General features: G+C 43.9%; 1 protein-coding gene across 1 annotated transcript in view; it reads right to left on the reverse strand.

Moving 5' to 3' along the window:
• Positions 1-24,778, reverse strand: part of LOC143287941 (uncharacterized) — a 135,339-nt gene extending 110,561 nt beyond the window's left edge. Inside the window, exon 1 of the mRNA XM_076596184.1 lies at positions 24,633-24,778. Within this exon, the coding sequence (XP_076452299.1) occupies positions 24,633-24,653 (21 nt within the window). The 5' untranslated portion in view covers positions 24,654-24,778. The remainder of the gene's footprint in view (positions 1-24,632) is intronic.
• Between the last annotated feature and the right edge of the window lie 1,352 nt (positions 24,779-26,130).

Here is a 26,130-nt window from a genome sequence, read left to right on the forward strand (position 1 = left end):
ACATTATTAAAGATCGTGATCACAGCGACAGTCCTTCCTCATCTGTATCTCTTTAATGATATGTTATTTTTCTCGTCGTTCCCTCAGTGTAGCAGAACTTAATACCATGCTACATTAAACACACACGCGCGCGCACACACTCACACACACACACACACGCAAAACACACACACACACACACACGCACGCACGCACGCACGCACGCACACGCACACACACTCATCCCTTGACCGAGATTCTATCCCATTAGAATTACATTAAACGGACGCATACAGCTGCGTTGTGACAGCACGCAGTAACAACAACATTTGACATCAGAGGGTTTCCATACCACTTTATTTGACATCAGAGGGTTTCCATACCACTTTATTTGACATCAGAGGGTTTCCATACCACTTTATTTGACATCAGAGGATTTCCATACCACTTTATTTGACATCAGATGGTTTCCATACCACTTTATTTGACATCAGAGGATTTCCATACCACTTTATTTGACATCAGAGGGTTTCCATACCACTTTATTTGACATCAGAGGATTTCCATACCACTTTATTTGACATCAGAGGGTTTCCATACCACTTTATTTGACATCAGATGGTTTCCATACCACTTTATTTGACATCAGAGGGTTTCCATACCACTTTATTTGACATCAGAGGGTTTCCATATCACTTTATTTGACATCACAGGATTTCCATACCACTTTTCTCAGGAAATACCTTGCTTTTGCAGTGACGTAATCCTAGATGTATTTCTTTTTTCATTAAGTTATGCGTGCGTGCACGCGTGTGTGTATGTGTGCGTGCACCTGTGCGTGTGTTTTCTCGCGTGTGAGTGTGAATAAACACGTGCGTACCTGTGTGTTAAGAGGGACAGAAATGATGTAAATTGTTGAGGACACAACACGCCTTAAACTCTCTCTCTCTCTCTCTGCCTCAGCCCCTCTCTCTCTTCCTCTCTCTAGTTCTCTGAATCTCTTTCCTTGTCTCTCTTCTTCCTCTCTCTCTCTTCCTGTCTCTGTTTCTCTGCTTCATATCCCCCCCCCCCCCCTCTCTCTCCGTGTCTGTCTCTGTCTCTTTCTCTGCACGGGTGATCTATGTTCACGTTCAAGTTCATTGATCCAATCAGTGCCGAGCAGCATGGTCGTGTGTTGTTGGGGGCGCCATCTGTGGGCGACGTTAGCGACATTGACAAGAACGACAACCACTTCTCACTCTTGTCTCCACGGCGACAGGTCTTCTAAACCACCCAGCCAGACGAACGGACATCGTACCCAATCTGCGCTGGAGAGAGACAGACAGAGAGACAGAGACAGAGAGACAGACACACACACACACACACACACACACACACACACACACACACACACACACACACACACAGAGACCGAGAGACGGAGAGACAGACAGACAGAGAGAGACAGAGAGAAGGAGAGAGAGACAGACAGAGACAGAATGATACAGATAGATTTCAATAAAGATGAACATTATAAATAAAGTACACTGACGTTTGTTTTAAAATTCTTAGCTGCGAAAATGCTTCCAAGGACGCTCACGTTCTGGATTCTAAGGCAAAGAAAACGACAGATGAAAAACACTTCGTAACAACCATCACCCCGTCCAGCGGTAAGATTAACTACCAATTGGCGATCCGCCCTAAAAGATCACTCTATTTGACGATCTGCCCCGTCCAGCGGTAAGATTAACTACCAATTGGCGATCCGCCCTAAAAGATCACTCTATTTGACGATCTGCCCCGTCCAGCGGTAAGTTTAACGACCAATTGGCGATCCGCCCTAAAAGATCACTCTATTTGACGATCTGCCCCGTCCAGCGGTAAGTTTAACGACCAATTGGCGATCCGCCCTAAAAGATCACTCTATTTGACGATCTGCCCCGTCCAGCGGTAAGATTAACTACCAATTGGCGATCCGCCCTAAAAGATCACTCTATTTGACGATCTGCCCCGTCCAGCGGTAAGATTAACTACCAATTGGCGATCCGCCCTAAAAGATCACTCTATTTGACGATCTGCCCCGTCCAGCGGTAAGATTAACTACCAATTGGCGATCCGCCCTAAAAGATCACTCTATTTGACGATCTGCCCCGTCCAGCGGTAAGATTAACTACCAATTGGCGATCCGCCCTAAAAGATCACTCTATTTGACGATCTGCCCCGTCCAGCGGTAAGTTTAACGACCAATTGGCGATCCGCCCTTAAAGTCAAGTAGTTTGTGGCTGTGGTCTTTAAACCGTCTGATTATCTCGATGTTAAATTATCTTTTTTTTTTCTTTCTTTTTGTGACCACACAATTATCATCATTATACAAGCAGCCACACTCTACTATAATGGTTGGAATCTTTGCCACCAACACTACCAGACAATAATAATCATAAAAAATACAAACAAGGGTTTTCCCTGGCAAAATTCAGTAGATAAATCCACTTCGACAGGAAAACCAAAATTGCAAGCAAGAAAGAATATTTTAGAAAAATAACGGGTGGTGTTCTCAGTTGTGGCGACGCGTTCTCCACGTGGAGAACAGCCCTGAATTTCACACGGAGAAATCTGTTGTGACAAAAAGAGTAATACAATACAATGCAATGTAAACAGCGGCAATAACGGATACGCAGCATACAAGCTCAGTTCTATCGCCTACCGAAGGGAAATACAAAAAAAAGAAAAAAAAAAGAAAAAGAAAATACGTTTAAAGGAAGGAGGGGGTGACATTTTCCTTTGAGCGATTGACGCAGCTTCGGAAACACCGAACAATGGTTGTAAGTTGCTTCAGTTTCACAATTCCTCCGGATAAATCTTTGTATCGCTTTCCAAAAGCTGACCGATTGGTTCTTGGCCTGTTGCTGACACTTGCACGACACAAAAGAATCACGGAAATCTGTTTACAACTAATTGCTTGCCTAATTTTCCAAAAGAGAAAATGATGACAGTTTGCAGAACGTGGTTTTATCTTTGGACTGAAAAACCATTTGGAATTGACAACCAAACTCTTGAGATGACTGGAAATAAATCTGACGAAAATTTTGTTTGGACAAGCATGCTCTTTTAGTACGTTACACACACACACACTCTCTCTCTCTCTCTCTCTCTCTCTCTCTCTCTCTCTCTCTCTCTATATATATATATATATATATATATATATATGTGTGTGTGTGTGTGTGTGTGTGTGTGTGTGTGTGTGTGTTGTGTTGTGTTGTGTTGTGTTGTGCTGGTGCATGAGGAGTGTGACTGAATGTGCACAACTCACTGAGATGCATAAAGCAGGATTAATCGCTATTTGAGCTTGATTTTTTTTTTTTTTTTTTAATATGATTATCATCATCATCATCACCACCATAATCATTGTTGTTATTTTTATTATCATTATTATTAGTATTAGTATCATTATCATCATCATTATTGTTGTTGTTATCATCATTATTATTATCATCATCATCACCATCATCATTATCATCATTGGTTTTGCAGACAGACAGACAAACCCAGTGAGTAGAAACAACCTCCTAAAACTTGCGGAAGTCAAGAAGCATTCACGGAACTCTGATCCTGTTCAAAACAAAACAGCCAAAAAACCACGTGCATTTGATCGTCAAGGAACAATGCTGGCATTGGCTGGGCAGTCCTCTGTTGGGGTGGAGGGGTGGAACAGAGGGGTGGGCTGTCCTCTGTTGGGGTGGAGGGGTGGAACAGAGGGGTGGGCTGTCCTCTGTTGGGGTGGAGGGGTGGAACAGAGGGGTGGGCTGTCCTCTGTTGGGGTGGAGGGGTGGAACAGAGGGCTGGGCTGTCTGTGGCTGTAGGTAAACAACTGCATTGTATGGTATGGTATGGTACTGTATTGTATTGTATTATATTGTATTACTCTTTGTCATAACATATTTTGCTGTGTGAAATTCGGAATCCTCTCCACATAATAATAATAATAATATAATAATAATAATAATAATATAGCGCTGAATCTTATGCAGAGACAAATCTAAGCGCTTTCACACTAGTCATTAACACGCATGCATAACTTTAAGACAAGGAAGAGGCAGGGAAGGGAGGCTATTTTGGGAAGAGGTGGGTTTGAAGGCCAGACTTGAAAGAGCTGAGTACGGAGACCTGACGAAGCGAAAGAGGCAGTTCATTTCAAATGCAAGGTCCAGAGACAGAGAAAGAACGGCGTCCAACAGTGGAGTGTTTGAATCTGGGTAAATCTTACGGCATATAGAGAGACACAGAGAGAGAGGGGGCGGGGGGGTGCAGGGGAGGGAGAAGGAAGGGAGCGAGAGAGAATGCCTGCATGAAAATTAAGGTTTCCTATCAAAGTGGATTTTTCTACAGAATTTTGCCAGAGGCAACCCTTTTGTTGCTGTGGGTTCTTTTGCGTGCGCTAAGTGCATGCTGCACATGGTGACCTCGGTTTATCGTCTCATCCGAATGACTAGCGTCCAGACCACAGTTCAAAATCATGCTTCATGTACTAAAAGAAAACAAGGGGCGGGGGGGAGGGGCGGGGGAGGGAGAGGTAGATATCTCTACATGTTAACTCTTTGACTACGCCGACAGCAACATCCACTGTTTCCTTCAATACAGCGCTGACTACACTACGCCGACAGCAACATCCACTGTTTCCTTCAATACAGCGCTGACTACACTACACTACGCCGACAGCAACATCCACTGTTTCCTTCAATACAGCGCTGACTACACTACGCCGACAGCAACATCCACTGTTTCCTTCAATACAGCGCTGACTACACTACGCTACGCCGACAGCAACATCCACTGTTTCCTTCAATACAGCGCTGACTACACTACACTACGCCGACAGCAACATCCACTGTTTCCTTCAATACAGCGCTGACTACACTACCACGACAGCAACATCCACTGTTTCCTTCAATACAGCGCTGACTACACTACACTACGCCGACAGCAACATCCACTGTTTCCTTCAATACAGCGCTGACTACACTACCGCCGACAGCAACATCCACTGTTTCCTTCATACAGCGCTGACTACACTACGCGAGACAGCAACATCCACTGTTTCCTTCAATACAGCGCTGACTACACTACACTACGCCGACAGCAACATCCACTGTTTCCTTCAATACAGCGCTGACTACACTACACTACGGCCGACAGCAACATCCACCGTTTCCTTCAAGTACAGCGCTGACTACACTACACTACGCCGACAGCAACATCCACTGTTTCCTTCAATACAGCGCTGACTACACTACACTACGCCGACAGCAACATCCACTGTTTCCTTCAATACAGCGCTGACTACACTACACTACGCCGACAGCAACATCCACTGTTTCCTTCAATACAGCGCTGACTACACTACGCCGACAGCAACATCCACTGTTTCCTTCAATACAACGCTGACTACCTGCACATCTGGTAGGCAAAGTGATCATCATAATGATGATGATGATGATGATGATAATGATAAACTATAATATTGTTATTACCATTATAATGACTATGATGATGACAATGATAATAATGAAATGAAGAGCAACAATAAAAATAACAACAATAACAAAAATAACGCGCATATATGTAGCGTCCACTCACGGCTCTAAAAGCACATTTTTCAAGAGTCCGTTTCTGACGTAATAATAATGGGGGGTGGGGGTGTGGTGGGGGAACGAACGCGAAAACAAGCACTCGAAACTACTCTTTGAAAACACTGCGACCGGACATCCATACTCCCCCCTCCGCACCCCACCCCCCACCCCCCATCGGACACACACACACACACCCTTCCCTCCGCTCCCTCCTCTCCCACCTTCTCCCCTCCACCCCCACCCCGCCCTCAAATGTATCCTTCTTTCTCTCACTCTCCTCCACACACTCTCTCTCTCACTGTCTCTCTCACACACACTCTTTCTCTCTCTCACTGCCGCTCACTCTCTCTCTCACTCACACACACACGCACACACACACACTCTCTCTCTCTCTCACACACACTCTCTCTCTCACACACACACACTCTCTCTCTCTCTCTCTCTCTCTCTCAGCACGTGTGATTACTACCAATCAATGTGTGTGGCTGGCAACACCTGTTCTTTCTGCAATCGAACAAAGGGCGCGATTTAGATAGGAACAAACGGCGATGAGCTGATAAACCTTGCTAGCAGGTAATGTTGTTGGCAATGCCTGCTACACAGCCAGACAAGCGGTTAGTAGTGAGTGTCCTGACTCGCAACTGAAGGGGATTTTTTTAACTCTTTCACTGCCAAGTTTGTGTGTGAACAACGCTCCCCAGCACCAAATAGTTTAGAAACAAGTGGAGAGAATCTGCCACACAGCCACAAAAACAGCACAAAGTGACCACCTGAGCCAGCTGCTTTGCTCGGACGGAAGAGCCTAGTATGGTCGTAACCCGCTACTAACTGTGTGTAGTATGGAACTGACCAATGGCGTAGTTCGGTCAACGAAGGCATTTAGTCACGTGTAACTGTCAACAAGTTAGAACCAAGCAATGCAGATGGCTCCTGGACGGAGCCGAGGAGAATTGGGAGTAATACAAAGCGCCTCTCCCAGGATATATTTGTATTTCTTTTTATCACGACACATTTCTCTGTGTGAAATTCGGGCTGCTCTCCCCAGGGAGAGCGCGTCGCTACACTACAGCGCCACCCATCTTTTTGTATTTTTTCCTGCGTGCATTTATTTGTAATTTCCTATCGAAGTGGATTTTTCTACAGAATTTTGCCAGGAAAAACCCTTTCGTAGCCGTGGGTTCTTTTACGTGCGCTATGTGCATGCTGCACAGGGGACCTCGGTTTATCATCTCATCCGAACGACTAGCGTCCAGACCACCACTCAAGGTCTAGTGGAGGGGGAGGAAATATCGGTGGCTGGGCCGTGATTCGAACCAGCGCGCTGAGATTCTCTCGCTTCCTAGGTGGACGCGTTACCCCTAGGCCACCACTCCACTTATGATCATAACACCATGAAAGAGCATGATATAAGCTCAAACTTATTGTTGCTCAAGTTTTTCGTTTTCTTTATTGAATGCTGTATTTTTGTCTTGTTTCTGGGAATCAACATGTTAAAACCATATATATCATATCAATGCCGAAACAGAGCCTCGACTGGAACCTTGGACAATGGGGAACACTGGATCAGTAGTCCAACTACACCCAAAACCAGCTCTGCCACGGTGTCTGACTGGGTAGGGGAGGGGGGGGGGAGAGACAGTCCACCATAGCCTTTGTCAACAATTGGAGACAAAGGTAGTGATAACTAATGATAATGCTAATAGTAGTAGTGGTAGTAGTAGTAGGAATAATAATAATAATGATATTATTATTCTTATTACTTCCTCTGGCCGTTACCTTTTGAAACTTCCTCGTGTCAGAACAAAAACCTGTGGTGAACGTTCTTTCTTCTTTGCTGCTCCTCACATCTGGAACAACCTTCCTCATCATATCCGTGCATCTGATTCTATTTCTGCTTTTCGCTCATCACTAAAAACTCATCTTTTTAAAACCTATCTATAAGCACTCTCAGCTTCCTTGTTCTCCAACACCACCCATGTCAGCTCACTTTGGATGTGTGTAGAGTGGGAGGGGAAGAGTGTGTGTGTGGGGGGGGGGGGAGGGGCCGTGAGAAAGAGTGGTCATGAATGTTTTATGGAACTTGTAATATTTTTTTCTTGTAAAGCGCCCTGAGCTCTTAGAAAGAAGAGCGCTGTATAAATGTACATTATTATTATTATTATTATATTAATAATAATAATAATAATAATATATTATAATTACTATCATTATCATTATTATTATCCTCATTATCATAAATGATCCAGAAGTATCCACATCATACGATGTGAATGAGACTGGCGCGCTGATTCACCGTTCTGAAAGTCATCGTTGCCTGTGTAGACAGACAAACGTTTAACATGTCCTCTCTCTCCCTCTCCCCCACCCCCCTCTCTCTCTCTCTCTCCCTCTCCCCCCTCTCTCTCTCCCTCTCCCTCTCCTCCCCTCTCCCTCTCTCTCTCTCGATGCACTGCACGCCAACTGCTGCCTTGTTTGTTTTGTGACATGTCACGTGCTGGATTGTTTGTTTTGTGACATGTCACGTGCTGGATTGTTTGTTTTGTGACATGTCACGTGCTGGCGACGCGTGCAGCGACATGGTACATTTATGTCAGTTCGTTCGCTTCATAAAGAAATAACAAAAGCAACAATAATAATAACAACAATAACAACAACAACAACAACAAAACAACAATAATAATAACGACAACAACAACAATAATAATAATAATAACAATAACATTGATGGATACACTGTTCATCACTCGTGCGACAGATATCATTAATGTCCGCTCCCTCCCCCCCCCCCTCCCCCGCACTCCCCCTCTCCCACCCCCTCTCCCACCCTCCAGAAACCCGTCGTGTTGACGTCATTCTGCTTTGTTAACCAATCCCGAGTCCTTTGGAAGCGCGTTCTGGAGCCACTGGTAACACCTTTCATAATGATAACAGAGGTATGTCACAAAAATAACAATAATGATGATAATAACAATAATGATAATAATAATAACAATGGTAGATACAGATAGGACGATGGTAAACGAATAATTGTAATTAAAAAAAAAACGAAAAATAAAAAAGACACACACACACACAAAAAAGAATACATATCTTTCAATCTCTATTACTAATAGTCTGGGGTATTTTTCTTCTTCCAGATTCAACTGAGGAAGACCACAATTCAATGGTTCGACTTCAGGTTATCTGAGCTTGCTGACGTATGGATTAACGAGAAGGTACATGGATAATAATTTATTAGTTCTGAGGCAACCCTGAAAGTACTTTCTGTAGTCAAATTCTAATCTTTTCATCATTTTACTGTGTGAGCGTGAGCGTATGTCTTCGTGTCTACTTTGTGTGCGCGCGCGTATATACTCCTTGTCTCAACGGTGTGTATGTGTGTGTGCGCGCGCGAGTTTATGTGTGTGTGCACACGAGCGTGCGCGCGCGTGCGCGTGTGTGTGTGTGTCCATCCCCATCCTCTACACACCGACTCCATCACTACCACCATCATACCACCACCACCACAGCTCGTCCCCCCCCCCACCCCCCTGCACCCTTCCTCCCCTCTTTTCCAACATAAAAATTCAGGTCTGTCCTTTAGCGCCCCCCACCCCCGCCCCCCTGCTCCCTCCTACCATCTATGTAAACACAGTAACTTCAAACCCCCAAGATACATACATGTGCACAACACAAGCCCCTTGCGCGCACGCACACACACACACACACACACACACACACACACACACACACATCAAGGAGTTTGGATCGATTCTCGTTGAGCCAACACAGCAGACATTTGAGCAGTGCAGTGCAGTGCAGGTCAGTAGTCGAGCAGTGCAGTGCAGTGCAGTGCAGGTCAGTAGTCGAGCAGTGCAGTGCAGTGCAGTGCAGGTCAGTAGTCGAGCAGTGCAGTGCAGTGCAGTGCAGGTCAGTAGTCGGCAGTGCAGTGCAGGTCAGTAGTCGAGCAGTGCAGTGCAGTGCAGTGCAGGTCAGTAGTCGAGCAGTGCAGTGCAGTGCAGTGCAGGTCAGTAGTCGAGCAGTGCAGTGCAGTGCAGTGCAGGTCAGTAGTCGAGCAGTGCAGTGCAGTGCAGTGCAGGTCAGTAGTCGAGCAGTGCAGTGCAGTGCAGTGCAGGTCAGTAGTCGAGCAGTGCAGTGCAGTGCAGGTCAGTAGTCGAGCAGTGCAGTGCAGTGCAGTGCAGGTCAGTAGTCGAGCAGTGCAGTGCAGTGCAGGTCAGTAGTCGAGCAGTGCAGTGCAGTGCAGGTCAGTAGTCGAGCAGTGCAGTGCAGTGCAGTGCAGGTCAGTAGTCGAGCAGTGCAGTGCAGTGCAGTGCAGGTCAGTAGTCGAGCAGTGCAGTGCAGGTTAGTAGTAACCGTTTTGCACGTGCGCGGCGTTTTAAGCGCTGCTGCAGCAACGTGACATGGCCAGCGGCTAATGGGGCCCTACACTACTGGTACAGTGGTAGTAGCTTTCTGTGACAACATGACATGGCCAGCGGCAACATGACATGGCCAGCGGCTAATGGGGCCCCTATACTACTGGTGCAGTGGTAGTAGCTGTTGCTGGCAGCCTTGCCCGTCTGTCTGCCTGCCTGCCTGTCTGTCTGTCTGCCTGCCTGCCTGCCTGCCTGCCTGTCTGTCTGCCTGCCTGCCTGCCTGTCTGTCTGCCTGCCTGCCTGCCTGTCTGCCTGCCTGCCTGTCTGTCTGCCTGCCTGCCTGCTGGCGCCTGGTTTAAAGGGATGGGGGGAGAGAGCGAGAGTCATTCTCTTTCATCACTGTGTCTTGCTCGCTCTCTCCACATGCTATTTCACTCACTCACTCACTCCTCTCCACATGCTATTTCACTCACTCCTCTCCACATGCTATTTCACTCACTCACTCACTCCTCTCCACATGCTATTTCACTCACTCCCTCACTCCTCTCCACATGCTATTTCACTCACTCACTCACTCCTCTCCACATGCTATTTCACTCACTCCTCTCCACATGCTATTTCACTCACTCACTCACTCCTCTCCACATGCTATTTCACTCACTCACTCACTCCTCTCCACATGCTATTTCACTCACTCCTCTCCACATGCTATTTCACTCACTCACTCACTCCTCTCCACATGCTATTTCACTCACTCCCTCACTCCTCTCCACATGCTATTTCACTCACTCCCTCCTCTCCACATGCTATTTCACTCACTCCTCTCCACATGCTATTTCACTCACTCCCTCCCTCCTCTCCACATGCTATTTCACTCACTCCCTCCCTCCTCTCCACATGCTATTTCACTCACTCACTCCCTCCTCTCCACATGCTATTTCACTCACTCCCTCCCTCCTCTCCACATGCTATTTCACTCACTCCCTCCCTCCTCTCCACATGCTATTTCACTCACTCCCTCCCTCCTCTCCACATGCTATTTCACTCACTCCCTCCCTCCTCTCCACATGCTATTTCACTCACTCCTCTCCACATGCTATTTCACTCCCTCCCTCCCTCCTCTCCACATGCTATTTCACTCACTCACTCCTCTCCACATGCTATTTCACTCACTCCCTCCCTCCTCTCCACATGCTATTTCACTCACTCCCTCCCTCCTCTCCACATGCTATTTCACTCACTCACTCCCTCCTCTCCACATGCTATTTCACTCCCTCCTCTCCACATGCTATTTCACTCACTCACTCCTCTCCACATGCTATTTCACTCACTCACTCCTCTCCACATGCTATTTCACTCACTCCCTCCCTCCTCTCCACATGCTATTTCAGTCACTCCCTCCTCTCCACATGCTATTTCACTCACTCCCTCCTCTCCACATGCTATTTCACTCACTCCTCTCCACATGCTATTTCACTCACTCACTCACTCCTCTCCACATGCTATTTCACTCACTCCTCTCCACATGCTATTTCACTCCCTCCTCTCCACATGCTATTTCACTCACTCACTCCTCTCCACATGCTATTTCACTCACTCCCTCCTCTCCACATGCTATTTCACTCCCTCCTCTCCACATGCTATTTCACTCACTCCCTCCTCTCCACATGCTATTTCACTCACTCCCTCCTCTCCACATGCTATTTCACTCACTCCTCTCCACATGCTATTTCACTCACTCCCTCCTCTCCACATGCTATTTCACTCACTCACTCCTCTTCACATGCTATTTCACTCACTCACTCCCTCCTCTCCACATGCTATTTCACTCACTCCCTCCCTCCTCTCCACATGCTATTTCACTCACTCCCTCCTCTCCACATGCTATTTCACTCACTCCCTCCTCTCCACATGCTATTTCACTCACTCCTCTCCACATGCTATTTCACTCACTCACTCCTCTCCACATGCTATTTCACTCACTCACTCCTCTCCACATGCTATTTCACTCACTCACTCCCTCCTCTCCACATGCTATTTCACTCACTCCTCTCCACATGCTATTTCACTCACTCCCTCCCTCCTCTCCACATGCTATTTCACTCACTCCTCTCCACATGCTATTTCACTCACTCACTCCCTCCTCTCCACATGCTATTTCACTCACTCCTCTCCACATGCTATTTCACTCACTCACTCCCTCCTCTCCACATGCTATTTCACTCACTCCCTCCCTCCTCTCCACATGCTATTTCACTCACTCACTCCTCTCCACATGCTATTTCACTCCCTCCCTCCTCTCCACATGCTATTTCACTCACTCACTCCTCTCCACATGCTATTTCACTCACTCCCTCCCTCCTCTCCACATGCTATTTCACTCACTCACTCCCTCCTCTCCACATGCTATTTCACTCACTCCCTCCCTCCTCTCCACATGCTATTTCACTCACTCCCTCCTCTCCACATGCTATTTCACTCACTCACTCCTCTCCACATGCTATTTCACTCACTCCCTCCCTCCTCTCCACATGCTATTTCACTCACTCACTCCCTCCTCTCCACATGCTATTTCACTCACTCCCTCCCTCCTCTCCACATGCTATTTCACTCACTCCCTCCCTCCTCTCCACATGCTATTTCACTCACTCCCTCCCTCCTCTCCACATGCTATTTCACTCACTCCCTCCCTCCAACTTCTTTTACGTCTTTTTTTTTTTTTTTTTTTTTTTCGAGAAACCTTGTGGCCTTGTTGGGGCCTGTTGAAAAACCAGTGACAATTCCTGTGGATTTTTTTTTAAACTGCTATGAAGTTCAAAGATTTTTCATTTTTTCTTATTACTCTGCGAAGATTTTGGTGGTTTTATGCCTGGCGAATGAACAGTGTTATTCGACTGCATCGTCATTTTGTTTAATTAACCATTCACAACTACGTTAAGAAAGTGGGCGCTAAAAAAAAATGAAACCCCCGATCCAAATTTCAACAAGGAGAGAGCATGAGAGAGAGAGAGACCAAGAATGCCAAATCTGGAAGAAAAAAAAGAAAGGTCACTCTTGCCTAGCATTAACCAGAAAATTACGTGAGCTGATAAAATCTTGCAGATGATTTTCGTTCGTAACCGAGGTAATACACCAGAACTGGGAAATACGTCCACTTCATGAGAGAGAGAGAGAGAGAGAGAGAGAGAGAGAGAGAGACAGACAGACAGACAGACAGACAGACAGACAGACAGACACAGAGAGAGACAGAGAGAGAGAGACAGAGAGAAAAGAAGAAGTTAGATTCATTCGGAGAACTGAATTGATGCATTTCAAAAGCAAAAAAGATCAAGTATCGGTTTAAGATTTTAAAACAGAATATAGAAAAAAGGTCCCCGTGTATAACTGACAGCAGAGTGTACGTGCGAGCTGTTCCCTTTGTATCTGCAGTGAACAAGAACAAGAACAAATAGTATGAAAAACGATTACCGTGAAAAAACAAAACAGAAAACCCAAATGTTGAAAACTATACAGATGGAAGAAAAAAATGATCACATTTCTCCTCACCTCCGCACTCTACATTGGCTCCCCATTGAAGCGAGAATTCAATACAAAGTTGCGTGTCTCTACTATTCTGCTTTCCACTCCGCAGGACCTACATATCTTTCTGACCTTATCAGTGTTTACACCCCCGCGAGAAATCTCCGCTCTTCCTCTGACTGTTGCATTTTGAAACTTCCTCGTATCAATACAAGAACCTATGGTGAACGTTCTTTCTTCTTTGCTGCTCCTCACATCTGGAACAACCTTCCTCATCATATCCGTGCATCTGATTCTATTTCTGCTTTTCACTCATCACTAAAAACTCATCTTTTTAAAACCTATCTACAAGCACTCTCAGCTTCCTTGTTCTCCAACACCACCCATGTCAGCTCACTTTGGATGTACGTAGAGTGGGAGGGGGAGAGTGTGAGTTGGGGGGGGGATGAGGGGGGGCGGGGGAGGGTTTTTTTGGGAAAGAGTGGTCATGAATGTTTTATGGAACATGTAATATTTTTTTCATGTACAACGCCCTGAGCTCTTAGAGAGAAAGGACGATATATAAATGTACATTATTATTATTATCATTATTATGATCATTATTATCATTATTATTATTATAGATGGGTAGGCGCGCGTGTGAGTGCCGAGGGATGGGGGGGGGGGAGTGCTGTTTGCGTTCTTAGATGGAGGGGGGCGTAGAGGGGGCGGTTGGGGGGAGTGGGGGGTAGGGGGGGGGGACTTCCCTGTACTGTACCAGCAACAGTCGGTTTACTTGGCTGGGCAACAGACGTTACAGCCAGAAGAGGGTGGACACGGCAAGTGCCCTCAGTGTCTAATTTATATAATCCTCGTGTCCACTTTGCAAAGCGGTTGGCAAAATCACCTTGAACAACAGCTGTTCAGTGTCCACCCACACCCCTTCCCCCCAACCCACCCCCAACACCCTTTCCTTTGCCCTTCAACCTCCCCCCCTCACCTTCAACCTCCCCTCCCCCCCCCTCCCCTTCAACCTCCCCCCCTCCCCTTCAACCTCCCCTCCCCCCTCCCCTTCAGCCTCCCTCTCCACTGCAGATCAGTGGGTACACTCACCGCGGAGGGCGCCATACCGGAGTAATTACAGAGCGTGGAACTTTCAACCCGCGCAGGGTCCTGGGTTCGAATCTTTATCGCGGAGCTTGCATAGATAGTTCACCTGCATTGGTAGGTTACCTGTACTGGTGGGTAGGTTACCTGTACTGGTGGGTAGGTTACCTGTACTGGTAGGTTACCTGTACTGGTGGGTAGGTTACCTGTACTGGTGGGTAGGTTACCTGTACTGGTAGGTTACCTGTACTGGTGGGTAGGTTACCTGTACTGGTGGGTAGGTTACCTGTACTGGTGGGTAGGTTACCTGCATTGGTAGGTTACCTGTACTGGTGGGTAGGTTACCTGTACTGGTGGGTAGGTTACCTGCATTGGTAGGTTACCTGTACTGGTGGGTAGGTTACCTGTACTGGTGGGTAGGTTACCTGCATTGGTAGGTTACCTGTACTGGTGGGTAGGTTACCTGCATTGGTAGGTTACCTGTACTGGTGGGTAGGTTACCTGTACTGGTGGGTAGGTTACCTGCATTGGTAGGTTACCTGTACTGGTGGGTAGGTTACCTGCATTGGTAGGTTACCTGTACTGGTGGGTAGGTTACCTGTACTGGTGGGTAGGTTACCTGCATTGGTAGGTTACCTGTACTGGTGGGTAGGTTACCTGCATTGGTAGGTTACCTGTACTGGTGGGTAGGTTACCTGCATTGGTAGGTTACCTGTACTGGTGGGTAGGTTACCTGTACTGGTGGGTAGGTTACCTGTACTGGTGGGTAGGTTACCTGCATTGGTAGGTTACCTGTACTGGTGGGTAGGTTACCTGTACTGGTGGGTAGGTTACCTGCATTGGTAGGTTACCTGTACTGGTGGGTAGGTTACCTGCATTGGTAGGCTACCTGCATTGGTAGGTTACCTGTACTGGTGGGTAGGTTACCTGCATTGGTAGGTTACCTGTACTGGTGGGTAGGTTACCTGCATTGGTAGGTTACCTGTACTGGTGGGTAGGTTACCTGTACTGGTGGGTAGGTTACCTGTACTGGTGGGTAGGTTACCTGTACTGGTGGGTAGGTTACCTGCATTGGTAGGTTACCTGTACTGGTGGGTAGGTTACCTGTACTGGTGGGTAGGTTACCTGTACTGGTGGGTAGGTTACCTGTACTGGTGGGTAGGTTACCTGTACTGGTGGGTAGGTTACCTGTACTGGTGGGTAGGTTACCTGCATTGGTAGGTTACCTGTACTGGTGGGTAGGTTACCTGCATTGGCAGGTTAACTGCCTAATTTCAATGGTGGATAATCCCCCCACTCGATATTTGAATTCCCAGATCAATAAACAGGCCTGTTTCACGTGCTGACATGTTAATGCCTTAATTTTTTTCAATGTGAACACAGAGAAAATTAAAACACGCACGTTGAAGATCTTGCTATTCATGTAAGCCTTAGGATATGGAAGACATGAACTTGCTCTGCTATGCACGCGCACCCCAGACAACAACGGAATTCGGGTGCCTGAAAGGTGGGGAGGGAGGGAGGAGGGGGGGAGGTTACACGCGTGAAGCTATCTGTACAATGTGGAATAACTTGGGCGTTGAACGTGGCCCACTAAAACTGAAGTGTAGAGTACATACCACTGCTACTGTTTTATGTTCTGTTTATATCTGGCTCCATGATGTAAGGCGCTTTGAGCAGCATTAGTGCTGGATATCACGCCATAGAAAAGTTATGAAGAATTATTATTATTATGATTATCATTATTATTATTATTATCATTATTATCATTATTATTATCATTATCATCATCAAGACAATAGTCTTTCTTTCTTATCGACTGACAGTAAAAGGTGTTTGAATTATTATTATCATTATTATTATCATTATCATCATCAAGACAATAGTCTTTCTTTCTTATCGACTGACAGTGTAGGTGTTTGAAACTTTGTATTTTTCCTCCAGCTGTTTCCTTTTCTCTCGTTTTTTTTATTTTTTTTTTATTACTTACTTTTCATTTATTTATTATCTTTTTAACAACTGTTCTCATTTTACGTTGGCATAAAACAGCCTAGACACAAGATCTCGAATTATCCATTTATTTGAAAGATTTGTCGGACACTAAACGTTTGGTAGAAGACTGATTTCCCACAGAGAAATCTGTTGTGAGACAAAGAAATGCAAATACAAATAGAAATATGGAGAACTTTACGTGTGGTCTGGACGCTAGTCATTCGGATGAGACAATAACTCGAGGTCCCATGAGCAGCATGCACTTAGCGCACGTAAAAGAACCCACGGTAACAAAAGGGTTGTTCCTGGCAAAATTCTGTAGAGAAATCCACTTCGATAGGAAAAACAAATAAAACTGCACGCAAGAAAAAATACAAAAAAAAGGTTGGCGCTGTAGTATAGTGACGCGCTCTCCCTGGGGACAGCAGCCCGAATTTCACACAGAGAAATGTGTCGTGACAAAAAGAAATACAAATACAATACAATGGATGTGAAAAATTCCTGTGTGATTTTCATTAAAGACTGGCTACATTAAAATCATTCTTGGTCTTCATTTTTTTTCTCGTTAATATTATTATCATTATTGTCACATGTGCATTTTCTTTCTGCAGCAACACAGGAACGGGAATGTAAAGAAATCCACCATCCCGTATTTTTTTGTCCGTTATTTACTGTTTAACAGTTAATTAACACACTGGGAATGTAAAGAAATCCACCATCCCGTATTGTTTGGTCCGTTATTTACTGTTTATTATAACAGTTAATTAACACACTGGGAATGTAAAGAAATCCACCATCCCGTATTGTTTGGTCCGTTATTTACTGTTTATTTTAACAGTTAATTAACACACTGGGAATGTAAAGAAATCCACCATCCCGTATTGTTTGGTCCGTTATTTACTGTTTATTATAACAGTTAATTAACACACTGGGAATGTAAAGAAATCCACCATCCCGTATTGTTTGGTCCGTTATTTACTGTTTATTTTAACAGTTAACACACTGGGAATGTAAAGAAATCCACCATCCCGTATTGTGTGGTCCGTTATTTACTGTTTATTTTAACAGTTAATTAACACACTGGGAATGTAAAGAAATCCACCATCCCGTATTGTGTGGTCCGTTATTTACTGTTTATTTTAACAGTTAATTAACACACTGGGAATGTAAAGAAATCCACCATCCCGTATTGTGTGGTCCGTTATTTACTGTTTATTATAACAGTTAATTAACACACTGGGAATGTAAAGAAATCCACCATCCCGTATTGTGTGGTCCGTTATTTACTGTTTATTATAACAGTTAATTAACACACTGGGAATGTAAAGAAATCCACCATCCCGTATTGTGTGGTCCGTTATTTACTGTTTATTATAACAGTTAATTAACACACTGGGAATGTAAAGAAATCCACCATCCCGTATTGTTTGGTCCGTTATTTACTGTTTATTATAACAGTTAATTAACACACTGGGAATGTAAAGAAATCCACCATCCCGTATTGTTTGGTCCGTTATTTACTGTTTATTATAACAGTTAATTAACACACTGGGAATGTAAAGAAATCCACCATCCCGTATTGTTTGGTCCGTTATTTACTGTTTATTATAACAGTTAATTAACACACTGGGAATGTAAAGAAATCCACCATCCCGTATTGTGTGGTCCGTTATTTACTGTTTATTATAACAGTTAATTAACACACTGGGAATGTAAAGAAATCCACCATCCCGTATTGTGTGGTCCGTTATTTACTGTTTATTATAACAGTTAATTAACACACTGGGAATGTAAAGAAATCCACCATCCCGTATTGTTTGGTCCGTTATTTACTGTTTATTTTAACAGTTAATTAACACACTTTCTTCCCCAGTTCAGTTCAAATCGGTTGCGCTCATCACGTAACGATAATGGCTCATTAGAATGCATTGCCTGGGTCATTTTCTGAATTACGTAATCACGTTTTCCATTACATGTAAATCCTTTAGTAAATTGTTTTTCAGTGGCACGTTTTTTTGTTGTTGTTTTTTTGTTTGTTTGGGTTTTTTGTTGTTTTTTTGAATAGGGGTCAGGGGTGTGTGAGGGGGGGGGGGGGGGAGTTTACCCGGGTGAAACTGAAAATGTGAGCCTGTGACAGCTGATATACATCACTGGGAGAGTAATCCCACTGCGTTGTATAGATACCACCAATCTGCGTGATGAAAAACAATCTGTATCCGTATCTGTACCCCCCACCCCACCCCTTCTCTCTCCCCCCCCCTCTCTCTCTCTCCTCTCTCTCCTGCCCCCGGCTTCTCTCTCTATGCCTCTCTCCCCCCCCCACTCTCTCTCCCCCCTTCTCTCTCCCCCCTCTCTCTCTCTCCTCTCTCTCCTGCCCCCGGCTTCTCTCTCTATGCCTCTCTCTCCCCCCCCCCCTCTCTCTCTCTCCTCTCTCTCCTGCCCCCGGCTTCTCTCTCTATGCCTCTCTCCCCCCCCTCTCTCTCTCCCCCCAGGCCTCTCTCTCTCTCTCTCTCTCTCTCTTTCTGTCATTGTGTCTGTCTCTCCTCCCCTCTCTCCATCTCTCTCCTCCCCTCTCCCACTCTCTCTCTCCCTCTCTCTCTCTCCCACTCCCTCTCTCCCTCTCTCTCCCCCACGCCCCAAGGCTTCTGCGGATTTTTTTGTTTTGCAAATACCTCCATGCTTGTTTTTTTTTGTTTTTTTTTGGTGGGTTTTTTTCGTTTTTTCCCCTTCTACTTTATCCTAATAATTTCTTTTAACACAGAAAGCGTTTCTTATTTTTTTCCCTCTCTGAGCACGCAGCATCCAGATGACATGAATGACGGGAGGGCAGAGGGGGGAGGTGGGGGCGCGGGAGGGGAGGGGGTGGGGGTGGGGCGGCAAATTTTTGAGGCAGAGACAGTTTTTACTGTCATAGAGTGGTTAACGCGACCAAACAAAGATGATGCGATTCACTGATTTAAGATGGGGTTGGGGGTGGGTGGGGGGGTGAGGAGCTACAAAAATCACGTTCTTTTCAAAGTTCATATCCGCCACAATAATCGTGCACATACACCGTAAATTGATAACCCAGCCGCAAACGCACGCGCATCACTTTGTCACACACACACACACACACACACACACACACACGTGTACCCCGCAACAGCTGTGACAGTTAATTGACGCGCTCCTCGCACAAAGTCCGCCCCACAAAACAAGCTCAACCTGAAACCTGCACTGTCGCTGAAATCAGTCATTCAATCACTTCAGCCTCTCTTTCCATTGAGAATTGTTGGCGCTCGTGAGCTCTCATACACGCGCTGCGCTCAACCATCACATTCCCAACGATAAGCAAAATCCTCCTTGGCTCACCCGACGCAAGATACGGAAGAGGAAAAGAAAAGGTTTATTTGGATGAATATTGCGAGGCTTGCATTAGTAGCTCAGCGGGATGAACGCCGAGCTGTTCACAAGGCGGTGTGAGTTCAAATCCCGGTCGCCCAACACAACGCTACGTATTAAACTGAATTAGAGAGAAAACAATTTTTTCGCTACAGTCTCAAGTTGTGTGGTTCTCGTGGTTTGTAGTGCTAAGGTCTTTACCACCCGCTCTGCTGCACTGGGTATATCCACCCTTGAGGTGCGTGTTGATGCTCAATAATGATCATGATGGTAATAATGATCAGAAAAAGAAGAAGAAAATACGTAAATAATAATTATATTTTAAAAAATAATAAAAAGTATAAAATCATCAATCTGCCTACGGATTAAGACTGGCAAAAGACGGGACTTTGATGGGACATTTACAAAATGTTAAGATTATCATTAAAGTTTTTGGTTTTTTTGTTTGTTTTTTTGTTTGCTTTTTTGTTGTTGTTGTTGTTTGTTGCCGATTCACTAGCTTCTCCATCGATTTACCCACACAAAGAACTGGTTATTTGCAACATCTTTTCCACGGTCTTAGTTTTGTCTTTATATTGACTTTTCACAACGCATTGGAACATTCAAATTTAAACACGTTGGTCAGTGTGCTTAGTGACTTTCAGTAGCTAGGTAAAATAAAATGGTTCATTGGAATATTCAAATTTAAACACGTTGGTCAGTGTGCTTAGTGACTTTCAGTAGCTAGGTAAAATAAAATGGTTCATTGGAATATTCAAATTTAAACACGTTGGTCAGTGTGTTTAGTGACTTTCAGTAGCTAGGTAAAATAAAATGGTTCATTGGAATATTCAAATTTAAACACGTTGGTCATTGTGTTTAGTGACTTTCAGTAGCTAGGTAAAATAAAATGGTTCATTGGAATATTCAAATTTAAACACGTTGGTCATTGTTTAGTGACTTTCAGTAGCTAGGTAAAATAAAATGGTTCATTGGAATATTCAAATTTAAACACGTTGGTCAGTGTGCTTAGTGACTTTCAGTAGCTAGGTAAAATAAAATGGTTCATTGGAATATTCAAATTTAAACGCTTGGCCATTGTGTTTAGTGACTTTCAGTAGCTAGGTAGAATAAAATGGTTCATTGGAATATTCAAATTTAAACACGTTGGTCATTGTGTTTAGTGACTTTCAGTACTAGAATAAAATGGTTATTGGAATATTCAAATTTAAACACGTTGGTCAGTGTGTTTAGTGACTTTCAGTAGCTAGGTAAATAAAATGGTTCATTGGAATATTCAAATTTAAACACGTTGGTCAGTGTGTTTAGTGACTTTCAGTAGCTAGGTAGAATAAAATGGTTCATTGGAATATTCAAATTTAAACACGTTGGTCATTGTGTTTAGTGACTTTCAGTAGCTAGGTAGAATAAAATGGTTCATTGGAATATTCAAATTTAAACACGTTGGTCATTGTGTTTAGTGACTTTCAGTAGCTAGGTAAAATAAAATGGTTCATTGGAATATTCAAATTTAAACACGTTGGTCAGTGTGTTTAGTGACTTTCAGTAGCTAGGTAAAATAAAATGGTTCATTGGAATATTCAAATTTAAACACGTTGGTCAGTGTGTTTAGTGACTTTCAGTAGCTAGGTAGAACAAAATGGTTCATTGGAATATTCAAATTTAAACACGTTGGTCAGTGTGTTTAGTGACTTTCAGTAGCTAGGTAGAATAAAATGGTTCATTGGAATATTCAAATTTAAACACGTTGGTCAGTGTGTTTAGTGACTTTCAGTAGCTAGGTAAAATAAAATGGTTCATTGGAATATTCAAATTTAAACACGTTGGTCATTGTGTTTAGTGACTTTCAGTAGCTAGGTAAAATAAAATGGTTCATTGGAATATTCAAATTTAAACACGTTGGTCAGTGTGTTTAGTGACTTTCAGTAGCTAGGTAAAATAAAATGGTTCATTGGAATATTCAAATTTAAACACGTTGGTCAGTGTGTTTAGTGACTTTCAGTAGCTAGGTAAAATAAAATGGTTCATTGGAATATTCAAATTTAAACACGTTGGTCATTGTGTTTAGTGACTTTCAGTAGCTAGGTAAAATAAAATGGTTCATTGGAATATTCAAATTTAAACACGTTGGTCAGTGTGTTTAGTGACTTTCAGTAGCTAGGTAGAACAAAATGGTTCATTGGAATATTCAAATTTAAACACGTTGGTCAGTGTGTTTAGTGACTTTCAGTAGCTAGGTAAAATAAAATGGTTCACTAAAATTAAAACAGTGATGCCGCAGGAGCTGTTCTGATCACGCATGCCGGCGATTACAACATGTATGGATCACAAGAGAGAGAGAGAGAGAGAGAGAGAGAGAGAGAGAGAGAGAGGAGAAAAGATTTTGGGGTGCTAAAACAACAGTAAGCCAGTATGAGCATAATAATAATAATCATGATAATAATCATAATAATAATAATCATGATAATAATCATAATAATAATAATCATGATAATAATCATAATAATAATAATCATGATAATAATAATAATCATAATAATAATAATCATGATAATAATCATAATAATAATAATCATGATAATGATCATAATAATAATAATCATGATAATAATCATAATAATAATAATCATGATAATAATAATCATGATAATGATCATAATAATAATAATCATGATAATAATCATAATAATAATAATAGAGGAGTCGCTGCAGATCTTTAAAAGTCACGCAAAAAAACTTATGACCGATGTGTTTAAATGAAAGTGAAAATTAATAATGAAGGAATGCAAGAAATAACTTCCACCACACCCATACATCAACCAAGAAATGAAATGGAGAGATAACTAGAAAGAAATAAATGAATAAATGCAAGCCTTCATTACTGGAGATACATCATTACGATACATGTATAAAATTAAAAACGGCTTTACAAAAAAACCAAACAAAAAAAAAACAACCAACCCCCCCCCCCCCCCCCCCCAAAAAAAAAAAAAAAAAAAAAAAAAAAAACCCAAACCAACTACAAACAACAACAACAACAACAACAAAAAAACAAACCCAAACCAACTACAAACAACAACAACAACAAAAAAGCAAAAAAAGCGTGAAATCAACAGCCTGTCAAACATACATTTAAAAATAACGTAGGCCTAAATGTTAACACGATGTTTGTATTGTAGGCCATTTCGTACCTATACGTGTTTTTTTAACAAAGATTCCACGGGTGAAAAAACAGACATAAAATGCGCATCGCCACAGTGGACCGCCACTCAAGCAGTTTTCCCCCGTTTGTACCAAGCTTACTACTATCAAATGAACGGGTTGATTAGCTGATTAGCAGGCAACGTGTGACTGTGCAATGTGCTTCCAGCTGCCTTTGATCTTTTGGTATGCACGCATCCAAATTATGGTCTATGCCTTTCTCCATTTTATTTCTATTTTGATTATTTTGACTTTTTTTATAATCATGACGAGACAGCTTTTTTTTTTTTAAATCATGACAGGTTTGTTTTTGTTTTTTTGTTGTTTTTAATAAAGAGGATAACATCCACACACATATCAGCGAAAGAAAAATGATAAGCGGAAAAAATAAATCTGTAAAGAAAAAAAATTCAATTGTAAAAACTTGCAGAACTAAACGCTGAAATGAAGGACAGCGAGAGAGAAGGACAGACAAAGACGGAGTTAGGCAGTGCGTGACTCTATCAGCAATTAACACTGTGCAAATCAATACAGTGCGTGTGCTGAATATTTATTTCAAAAGAAAAAAGAAGTTCATTTCTATTGTTCCGCGTCAGAGACCCGACATTTTGACTTTGAATCCCTCACCCCTTTCTCTCCCTCTCTGTCTGTCTGTCTCCCTCTCTCTCTCTGTCTCTGTCTCTTGTCTTTGAAACTACCCCGCGCCCCCCTCTGTCTGTCTGTCTCTCTCTCTCTCTGTCTCTCTCTCTCTCTCTCAACTCTGAATATATTACAACCCCCTTCTGTCTCCCTGTCACTGTGGATTTTGAACATCTTCCCCTGTCTTGACTTTGAACATCTTCCCCTGTTTGACTTTGAACATCTTCCCCTGTCTTGACTTTGAACATCTTCCCCTGTCTTGACTTTGAATCTGTTCCATCTCTCTCTCTTAGCTTTGAGTAATGATAGTTATACATCTCTCTCTCTCAACTTTATTATGTATACACCCCCTGCCTCCTCCCCCACCCTCTCTCTCTTTTCATGACGCTGAACTGCTCTCGCTGTCCATTTTCAATCTACACCCTGACCCCCACCCCCCTTTTTTCACCCTATTTTCAGCCCTTCCACTGTCTTCATTTTTTAATAATTATGCCACCCCTTCCTTTCTCTCTCCATTTTAATTTGGAATAGATTTTTTTTCTCTCTACCTGGGCTTTCAACCGCCCTCCCTGTCTGGACTTTGACTCTCTCTCCCTCTCTCTCTCTCTCTCTCTCTCTCTCTCTCTCTCTCCGTCACTCTATTCCTCACTCTAGCCCAGACAGCAGTTGTCCCCTCTGCTGTTCTGGTGGTCATAGTCGGACACGACTGACTGTCATACTTCCTAAAATAAAAACTGACAAACAAACAGACAAAGAAAGAAAAAGACAGGCAGACAGACAGACAGACAGGCAGACAGGCGACAGGCAGACAGGCGACAGACAGACAGGCGACAGACAGACAGACAGACAGGATGACCTGTCCAAGCAGTCTTACCGCTCCATGAAACGTGAACATGATGGCTTGATGCCGCGTCCCTTGACACACCTTGGTGTTCGTATCGTAAAGTCCCGGCGCTCTCACAAGGCGCTTTCAGTCAGTCGTCACTTCAGTCAGTGGACCACTGAAAGCATTGTTCTAGTGAGGAGAAGAAGAAGAAGAAATCAATTACCCCTACAACAAAGCTATGTCGTTTGTGTGACTCATGTTTCAGTTCTGTGTTCTAGTTCAGTACCGACTAACTCCTTTTTTTTCTTTTTTTTTAACGGATATTCAGAGAGAACCGGAGGGTTGCAGGGGTCACCTTATCACCAAAATAGTGTTCACACAGCTGAACGAAAAACAATGGCTTTTTCCTTGAAAAAAAAAAAATTCAGAACTTGACACTGGAGATAAGTCCAAGACACTCTTATTGTATTAAAAATAAAAAATAAAAAAATAAAAAAACAACGAAGAAAATTATATTTAAAAAAAAATCAAGTGGTCACTTTCTTGACACAGAAGATCGCCATTGAGACTCAAGACACTACCTGTCCAACATCCAACACAACTGTCACTGCTCGACTGACTGACAACTGGTGGCGCCTGGAACTTGGCGACAGAGGGCCAGCTCAAAGACCCGACAGACCGGGCAATTTGGATGTGCAAAAAGTCCAGCCTCAACCTGCTAAGCCGCGTACACACGCACACCAACACACACACTCACACGCTGGGAATCGTGTCAAAGAATGGGCCGCCCCTACCTATAACCCCGCTTTTCTCTGCCTCATCCGTCACACGGCCCGCGCGCAACACTCCGCCTCACGGGCGACACTCCGGGTTAAACCCCGCCCCCTTTGTCACCAAAGCCCTCCCCCTTTTTCCTCTGGCCACAACTGTGAAGCCCCGCCCCTCCGCACGAGCGGCCTGACAGCGAGGGTGGTAGGACAAGTGTTGGTGGGAGGGCGAGGTTTTGAGTTTGGGTGTGGATGAGACGACGAGAGAAGCGCTAAGGTGAAGGGTTCGCCAGTTAGGTGTGTGTGTGTCAGGAGAGCTGGGGGTGGGTAGCTGTTGGCTGAACCTGGGAATCAATCACTGATCGAACAGAATCGTCACACGCGTGACGCGCGCGCGTGAGTGACAGATGACAGATGACGGCGTGACGGATCAGTCTGGTAACCAACACTTGGCGGAGGACTTTGCCAACTTCAAAGCAGTGTCCGGCGCCGTTCAGTGAACACTTGGTTTCTTCACACACCCGTTTCCCTTCTCTCTCCTGTTGACAACGGGTCACTGTGGGGCTGTCAGCTTCTTACCACGTCAAACATTTTTCTCTACCAACTTTTACACTCAGCTAATGTCCCTGAAAAGAACCAACACCTTTTTTTTTCTTCTTTAACAATATTCTCGACGCTTTATTATCTTCAGCACTTTGAATCCTGTCATCTGAGTTCAAATTTCGGTGGAACGTCAATCAGTTTCAGGAGGAAGGCGGCAGGATGTTCAAGACGATTGT

The sequence above is a fragment of the Babylonia areolata genome, chromosome 12 (assembly GCF_041734735.1).
Source record: "Babylonia areolata isolate BAREFJ2019XMU chromosome 12, ASM4173473v1, whole genome shotgun sequence".
NCBI lineage: Eukaryota > Metazoa > Mollusca > Gastropoda > Neogastropoda > Buccinidae > Babylonia > Babylonia areolata.